General features: G+C 41.9%; 1 protein-coding gene across 1 annotated transcript in view; it reads right to left on the bottom strand.

The window, feature by feature from the left end:
- Positions 1-2,135: 2,135 nt before the first annotated feature.
- LOC127033619 (putative bifunctional UDP-N-acetylglucosamine transferase and deubiquitinase ALG13) overlaps positions 2,136-9,401 on the bottom strand; it is a 59,084-nt gene continuing 51,818 nt past the window's right edge. The window contains 4 exon segments of the mRNA XM_050921603.1: positions 2,136-2,410; positions 3,926-4,106; positions 5,952-5,992; positions 7,463-7,588. Coding sequence (XP_050777560.1) covers positions 2,136-2,410; positions 3,926-4,106; positions 5,952-5,992; positions 7,463-7,588 — 623 coding nt within the window.

Here is a 9,401-nt window from a genome sequence, read left to right as displayed (position 1 = left end):
CAAAGCAGTTGTGATGTCGGGCTGCGTCAGCCCATCAATAACCAATGCACGCTCGAAGCTTTAGAAAAATGGACCAACAGAGAAGGTATAAAATTATTTCAAAATTGGTGGCACCACCCAGGCAGGGAACAGTGTAAATAAGGTTAAAAATGAACTTAATTAAAAAGGAAAAATTTAATTTAAATTTAATTAATTAAAACAACCTGTATTTTTCTTGCCTTTATGGAAACAATACATACCTCATAACATCAAGGCCATGTCCAATCCAAGCCCCAACACAATTATGGAAAGTCACCTTCCCAATGACACACATTTGGGGCAGTAAAAGAATGGACTCCTCTCTAGCTGCTCCCCCCTCGGCCCCCCCAACAGGTGCTCCGAATCCCTTGGTGGCCTGCCTCTTCTCACTACTTGGCTCTCTCACCAGGTCATATTTTTTCCCACCTCTCCTGCGTGGACAGAATGTCATTACATTTGATCCTTGACCCCAACTCTTCACCCCATGATGCTTACACCCTTCTCGGAGACGTTAAGTTACCCGTATCCCTTTAAATCAGGGAGCTCAACACCATCTTCCAAAGGGCTAGTGGAGGAACAAAAGCATCACGTTGCACTGGCTTCCAAGGTATGCTCAGTCAGATACCTTGTCACTGCCTCCTCGGACTACTACTTACTATAGCCTTCCCTCAAGCCGTTTCCGCTACCCCTTTCTGGGCTCTTTCTAATGAGTAGCATCACCCAGGGCTTCTCCCCAGAGGTCCAGTTCCTGTCCTTGTGTCAGGATCAGCTACAGGAGCTCGCTCCAATCCTGTTTCTGTCAGGTAGCACCCCCTGGTCTTCTGCCTTACCCTCAGGAGCTTTCTTATTCCTGCCGGTCTTACCCTTCTCATTACCAAGAGAGACTGCAGAGTTCTTCCCTTTCTCCCTGCAACCTCTTTCTGCTTCAGGCTGCCTCTCTTTATAGCACTCCCCAGCTCCTCCCCAGCTGGGCTTCATTTCTCATTAGGCCTTGCTTACCTTCCAGGTTCAACCAGGTGGTTAACTGGTCTCTCAAGCCCACATTAAGGCTTTCTGCAACCCCCCAGCACAGGGACTTAAGTGTAAGAGAGAGCACCTGTGTCACACGCAAACAACAGTCTTCAATGAGTATGACAAGGAAAAGTATCAGTTTGTGCAGCAACAGCTCATTGGACTATGATCTGAAAAGCAACAGAAGTAGGGTTGCACTGCACTGGCTTTTTGGCAGTAAAACAAGTTTCTGCTTGATGTTATCCTCATTTCACTACTGACTCAAAGCAGGGATTTGGGGGAATATGTTCAGTCCAACTGTCTCCTATGTCCCATAAAAAAACCTATGTGGATTTCTTAACACAAGTCTCATAATCTACTTTGCAAGGACATTAAGGAGGGGTTTTGGTCAGAAAAGAAGACTCATTTCCATAGATTAGATGCATTTTTGTTTATTTACTACAAGTCAAACACAACTACTACCGGGTAACTTCCATGAACCAAGACTCTCTCACGAATACAATCGTATACAGCAGAACAGGCCAACACGTAGCACTGTCCCACCATCTAACTCTTCAAGACCATACTGAACAAAATTAAACAGAGAAAGAGCAACTATTACAAAGAAGTAGTTACCATTGGAGAACACACCTGGCTGATATGTTTTATTCAGGACTGAGAAAAGTGGCCTATTTCAACAGAAATTACTTTCCTCAAATGGACTAGAACCCAATCTTTCTCCTGCTTAAGTGATGAAGCAGGTTACCATTACAAGCAAACTGGTATAATGTGTAAGATGCATCGTTCTCTTGTGCAAGACTAACTCCTCCATACATTGCACTTATTGATGAAGGTAAATGATAATGTATATATACCAGCATGAAAGAAATTGCTTTGTTATAGATTACGTACAGTTGAACATAAACTTCATGGTCTTTGCTATACAATTGTTTTACTTTCCAATATACTCTACTAAAACAATACTCAAGTTTTAAACAGATTTTTACCATTAATATAAAACAACAGAGAAACATGTAAATGAAACACACAAAACAGCTTAGCAGCCACTACAACATCCATTAACAGAGAAAACAAGAAAACTTTAGTGCAGTTGATGTCACTTTGCCTTACATTCTTGGAGGTCCATAATAGGATACAGGACTCGGTGAGGTAACGTAGCTGACTGGATGCATCTGTCTAGGATTGACAGTATTATGGAACGGTGAAGGATTACCATAGGAGGGATTTGCGGGATGCCAAGTGCTAACATAACGATAGACAGGTACTGAAGAGACACGATAGTCAAACCTAGGTGGCGGTGGCTGGCCATAGGGATCTGTCACTACTGGATAACATACTGTTCCATGGGATTGAGGTGGAGGCTCTACATTTTGGAAAGTAACTGAAAAACACACAGGTGACATATTTTAACATTCTGGCCATTTTCATGCAGTCCTTCATTTTCATTACAATTGAAAGAATTGTATGACACTGACAACACAGAACATATCTAGATAAATCATCATTTATGCCCATATGATGTGTACACTGACAAGAAGACCATCTGAGCTCTTGAGTAAGTCTGGAAGGCAACCTGCTCACTCACAGAGGTGTTCCAGGTCTGGTTAAGTATTCATTGCCTATTGATAGTATTTCTTTTAGCTGAGGCTCAGAGGAGGGGCAGATCCCCTTTTGAACTTCTCTGGGGAGCTGCAGGATAGTAGGGGATTTAAAAAACAAAGCGAAAGAACACCTCTCTTTGTAACCTCTAACTAGATACTATGGTGATGGATATGGGGTAAAAAAACTTAATAGAATAGGTTATAATTGCAGCAGAACTGCAAGCCTGTGTAATTGTCATTGATCAATTAATACTTGCGACAAAGATATGCCAGTTTCTACCATGTTTACTCCATTAGCCCAATATCAGAGACGTTTTAATGAGGCCAGACATCTGAACATTGACATCTTCTACTCATTTAACACAGCCCCTCCTCACCACCCTTACTATATGCCTCTTACAAAACTGTTGGGTTGACCTAACTGTTGCTGTAACTTCATACACAGTGGAAGAGAGCCAGCAATAATGGCTGTTTAGACAGCCAAGACATCGAATAGAGACCAATAACCATGGCTCCGGTCTTCCATTTTTAAAAAAACATAAGGGAACGGCTACTAGTACTCAAAATGTAGGATTTTTTTTTTAAATACAATCATCATTGTGGTTTGCTGCGTGTGGGTCAGAAAAGAAAAAATGTCATCACGAGGCCCACACAATTTTAAACACTCGACATCCCGCCCAGCTTTGGAAAAAGAAGGCCCTCCTAGAAAAGCAGCTACGGTCTACCAAGATCATGACAAAAATATATTTTTTGTTTCTTGCTGGGCTTACCTAGCCCTGAATATCAGCAATTCTAAATCATAAACTTAAGTAATATATCAAAAACAGCAGACACTCAACCCTAAAATAACCTATAAAGGAGCAGGGCTCACACAGTCAATTCTGATTTTTTGCCAGCATCTATCCCTGGGTGTAGGTAACGAACAATAATTTAAAAAATGATAGAAGACACTATCTCCTGTCACCCACCTATACAGACCATACATTATCCTCATTTTACATTAGAACTCAATTTTAACCCCACCCACCCACACATGCGTTTTCACCAATTCCAGAGGCCATTATATGCAATTCATCATTTGTCTCTTCTAATGGGAAATGTAAAGAGGCCCGTTACACTATTCCAGTGAGCTACAACAGTTAGTCACACTGGTCTGCAATTTCAGTTGACAAAGCAAGGAAAAAGGACCACATCAATCAACTCTGTTGTGTCAATTGGTAAATCAACAATAGGACGCCCACTTCTATTTAATGGCTTACACTCACATATACAAATGGTCAGCCGAAAATACTAACCATTTGCTGTTTCCGGGGGAACTTGCTGGACCCTAATCCTCCCAACGTCAGTGTACAGCCAAGGTACTGACTGCTCCACCATGGGGGCAGGCTTGGTGTATACTGAGTAAGCTTCTGCAGGTGGTGGCAGTGGTGCCTGTTGCCTGTACGCCATGGAACGCCAATAGCTCTGATGGTAATACTTAGGAAATTCAAAGTAAGGAGAGATGTTTTAGAGTTTGTCTGTGTGTACTTTCCTCCCCGCACCTCCATAGCACTTAGCCATTAACATTTCCAGAAAATGGTTAACGATGTTGTACGCATTACATCTTGCAGACTGCCAGAAAGTCACCAAAACGCCTCTCCCCAAGCACTTTTATCAACTGTATTATACCCTCCCGAAGAATTAGAAATGTCCCCTCCCGCACATTTTATCATTTAGGCAAAGAAGGCATTTGGAGGATTTTCTATTGCAGGAGAGGCTGGCATGGGTCTTAGTCCACAGCATATCAGCATCATCTAGTCCATCAGAATCAAAGGGCAGAAGCAATTGTAGTACTGGCGTTACCGCCTGCTGAGCACTACAATCTCATACCACCTTTTTTGGTGTGCCATATACTAATAAATATAGAGAAGGTATTGCCAGTAATTTAGCCTCTATTTATTAGTAATTTCTATACCGTAGAATATCTTATTGCATTCTGCAAGGTTCTTATCCTGACAGGTGCCAAGAACCCTCTACCACCATAGGGTGGGTGGTAAGGGCATAGAGTCAGTAGGAACCCTGAGCACTGGGGCCCCATACCTGGAGAATAATGCTCTAGCTTCAACCCTGGATTATTAATAACGCTAAAGTCAACTAGATCACACGGCTGTTTGAGTATCAGCTGGGTGTCAGTGTAGAACTGATGTGAATGAAATTGTTTTTAGCGAGCCATGCTGTAATTTTATTAGTTTAGTTTAGATGTGTGAATGAGGTATGTATGTATGATAGAATTAACCTCCAGCACCAACTCGTCCTGATGAGATAAAGTTCAAATACCAACGGCTGAAGACCTAGACAACAGCCCTAAGCAAAGTAAGAAGCATCCACCCTAAAAAGGAAAGGACAAAAGAAACAACAGAAGGAAGACCAAAGCCAGGTTCAAGGCTGAAAGTCACACCTGCAATTGACGGGTGATCAATCACCAAACCCAGAGGCAGTGTGACACAGCAAGACCTATAGACTTTGAATCCAAACTAAAAGCCTATAAAAAAAGAAGGGTGAGATGAGAGACTTTGGGTAACGTTCTGCTATCAACATCAAGGGGCATCGGTGTGCGCCCAACAGAGACCTGGCTCCTCCTCGTGCCCAGCTTTCCTGGCCAGTTAGCTGCCATGAGCTACGATCCCCAGCTGCGAACTCAAGCTACAATCGGGACTGGTAACTATCCAGGAGCTGCAGAACATTTGGTGTGTGTGTGTGTGTGAGTGTATGTGTATAAGTATAAGGTATTTGCTAGTAGTTATAGATCATAATAAATGTGGCATCTTTGTCTTGACCCCTAAAACGATCCTGTGTAGTTTTGTCTGTACAACATTAGGACTTACTATGGACTTAATTGTAGCCGAGATAAAAATCAAGCTCCTGGTTTCCGTTCCTGTTGACTTGCTCAATTGCCTTGGGCAAGACACATAGGGCCCAGGAGAATTTTCCCACTGATTTCAACAGGCACTTGACCACGCTCTTAACCTTAAACTTCTCTCTGTTTCACCCACCCTTTCCATATAAATGGGAAGAACAATGCTTTACCCACCCACCTTCATCAAGCCATCGAAATGCAACTCACTACATGTAAACGCTCTTTATGAGTTTCACAATTTACAACTCAAACTTCCTGCACTGGAAGCTTAGTCTCCTCCACACACACATGCATGTACTAATAGCCAAGTGCACAGGAAGCATATTCAGAACACTTAAAAGCCCTATTCGGGCACATCAATGCATCTGTCAAGATAGGTGATATCATACAAACGGTTTACCATACCACATCTGACAAGCACTTACCTGCAATCCCAAATTAAAATAATACTGCATTACCTTTGCATCTGAAATAAGAAAACGTGCTATAATTATTAAGGATTGTGGACAAAAAATCACCCAGAAACAGTCATCTGTTTGTGATCTTGTTAAAACTATGTCAATGAATAGAAATAAAATTGTTCATCGGACAACATTACTTTTTCTAAATGTATTTTTAGGATACAGATTTCAGAATCTGACTCAAATTATTTTCAGAAGTGATATTCTCGAAGTTAGCACATATGTGTAAACAATCTATGCAGTTCAGCACAATAAAAACTGGATTAACCATTTTGACAAGTAATACATTAACAAGTAACATTAATAAGAAAAACTAAAATGAATGTGTTGCTATAAATTGCTTGCTCAATGATGCTCTTCACAGAACGACTATAATCCATCAGCGTCTATTACAAACCTTAAAACAAATGATAATATATTAAAGTAGAAATTACCATGGCCTAGATTTCCCGAAGTGACTAGAAATTCTGGGCACTCAATAGGGCCTGATTTTCAGAGGTTCAGGATTCAAACAAACACTTTCTGAAAATCAAAGCCTGTTGAAGTTTGTCAAATTGGGCAACCAACATTTAAGGCACCTAAAACAGTCTTTTTTGAAAACGTGGACCTACAACTTCCTAAAGATCTGTAATTTCAAATTATCAATTAATGTTTTTACATATTAACTAGCTTGTTTCTTTGGGCAAGGGGGATAACTGTAAGAAGGGCTGGTGTACACGTACAGTAGAATCCCATTTATCTGACCCTCCACTGCCTGATTCTCAGGGTAGGTATACACTTACCATGGATTGATGCTGCGGCGATTGATCGACCCAGGGAGGGAGGGGGTCGATTTAGTGGGACTAGTGAAGACCTGCTAAATCGACCGGAGATTACTTTCCATCGACTCCAGTACTCCATCGGAACGAGAAGTGGAAAGTAAGTTGACGGGACTCCCTGCATTAGCATTCCAGACAGAGCCTCTGAGACTGCACTAGTAAAATTCTTATCCAGAAAACTATTTCTTGAGGTCTTGTAAGGTGACGCTAAATTCTTGGTGACTATTACGGTCTTGTACTTATAGATGAATCTCACTAGCCTCCCTGCTGCTTGTCTGACAGGTGTCACACTGTGGCTATATTTTACTGAAGATTATTCTCGTTTCTATATACTTAAAAGAGCATTGTAAACAAAAACTGCCTCCCCCCTGCATTTGCTGCTGTTCCAGTATTCCACAGACATCACTATCTTCACTATTAGCCTGTCATTTCATTCTCCTGGCCCTCAATCTCGTGCCTCAGCCTGGGAAAAGTGAGTTAGGATGGGGGAGAGTGAGCGACGGGGGGGAGAGAAGTGGAAATGGAGTGAGCGGGTCAGGGCATATCCTGGGTTGCACTGAAATTCAAAAAGTGATCTTGGTTGTAAAAAAGTTGGAGACCACTGCTGTAGGATATACAATCCAGAGCGTGCACCACAAGAGAATGCATCTCTCTTACCTTGAGGTAGATCACTAACATTGGGATCGTAGGAGTAAGGTGGAACAATGCTGCTACTATCTCCCACCTCGCTGACAGTGGGAGGGGGTGCTGGATGATATGGGGATGGCACTGGCGAAATTACTACTATGTAAAAAAAAATCAAAGTCTCAAGTTAGAATTTCAGTGGTTTTAAAACAAGTGAGCTACTAGCCAGTGCAGTTAGTATGAACTGCCATCATACTCTCTAAATGTATAGTTATCAGCTTCTGTTCTAAGGATTTAGCATTCCTTCTGGACAAATTAAAAAGTCTTTGGGATTTTTTAAAATCCCTCTTTTTGTCTTATGGTTTGCACAGTTAAATTCCCTTTGGTTTGAAATGTATTACCTACTTTCATTACTGTCAAGACAAGAGACATGACTAACTCAAACAACTTCATATAACAAATCTCTGCAGTTTCCTTTATGCATTTGAAGGCTTCCTAATGGAAGTTAGGTACCTAAATACCTTTAAGGAAGTGAGCCTTTGTGTATAGTCAGCTTCATTTCTTCCCCTGCATAGTCAGTTTTAATAATTGGAGATGTACCTATCTCCTAGAATTGGAAGGGACCTAGAAAGATCATTAAGTCTAGCCCCCTGCCTTCATTAGCAGGACCACATACTGATTTTTGCCCCAGACCCTTAAGTGGGCCTCCCTACCCCAGAGACTGAACTCACAACCCTGGCTTTAGCAGGCCAATGCCCAAACCACTGAGCTACCCCTACAAATGGCTAACCTACATAGCGCAATGGTAATCAGAACTGCAAGCATGCAGTGATCACATAAAGTAACTTAACCATCATGTAAATAAAACAACGACCTATGAATTGAGATGGTTGGTATGGGAGAGGGGAAAAGGAATGAGAATAAAGCAAAAGTCAGAATCCATGGAAGGTGAATGAAATTAGAGAGTACAGAAATTTGAGAGCATGGAAAAACTCTCATATGGAGAGATTCAGATTTTTTATTTTAGGAAGCAGATGACAGAGAGAATACGATTAATGGTCTCTATATCAAATAATGCTCTAGAGAAGGTAGCTAAGGAGCTTCTCTTGTCCTGGCCTCATAACTTAAGCAGGGGAGGGACAAAAGGGGCAAATTTAAAACATAAAAACAAAATATTTTGTCACACAATGTACAGTTAGGCTGTGGAACCCATTGCCACAGAAAGACACTGAGGCAATGAAGTAGCAAGGTTCAAAGAGGGATCAGACATTTACATGGATATCAAAATATCCAGAATTAGGATAAAAGCTTTGGATGAGTGTGACAAAGTTGGACTGTTCTTAATGTTTCCTCTGAGTACTGTGTGGGTGCCTCAGTCTCCCCTATGCATTTCTTAAGTCTCTAGGTGGTGGGATAAAGGCCAGTGTGCATAAATCACTGACACTCTGTCTCCATGGCAACTAATGGCCAGGCCCTTCCCCCCTGCAAAGGGACGCTAAAGGTGTGGGAGAACAAATAGATCAGGTGATCTCCTGGCCTGGGAAAGGAACTCAGCAGAGGAGATGCGGCTGGAGGGGTTTTCAGTTTTGGGAGCTGGCTGGCGACAAGGATTGAAGGCAGACTCACAGACTCTAGGACTGGAAGGGACCTCGAGAAGTCATCCAGTCCAGTCCCCTGCCCTCATGGCAGGACCAAATACTGTCTAGACCATCCCTAATAGACATTTATCTAACCTACTCTTAAATATCTCCAGAGATGGAGAATCCACAACTTCCCTAGGCAAACTATTCCAGTGTTTAACTACCCTGACAGTTAGGAACTTTTTCCTAATGTCCAACCTAAATCTCCTTTGCTGCAGTTTAAGCCCATTGCTTCTTGTTCTAGCATTCGAGGCTAAGGTGAACAAGTTTTCTCCCTCCTCCTGGTGACACCCTTTTAGATACCTGAAAACTGCTATCATGTCCCCTCTCAG

This window comes from Gopherus flavomarginatus, chromosome 13, assembly GCF_025201925.1.
Source record: "Gopherus flavomarginatus isolate rGopFla2 chromosome 13, rGopFla2.mat.asm, whole genome shotgun sequence".
Lineage (NCBI taxonomy): Eukaryota > Metazoa > Chordata > Testudines > Testudinidae > Gopherus > Gopherus flavomarginatus.
This window is presented reverse-complemented; position numbering and strand designations above follow the sequence as displayed.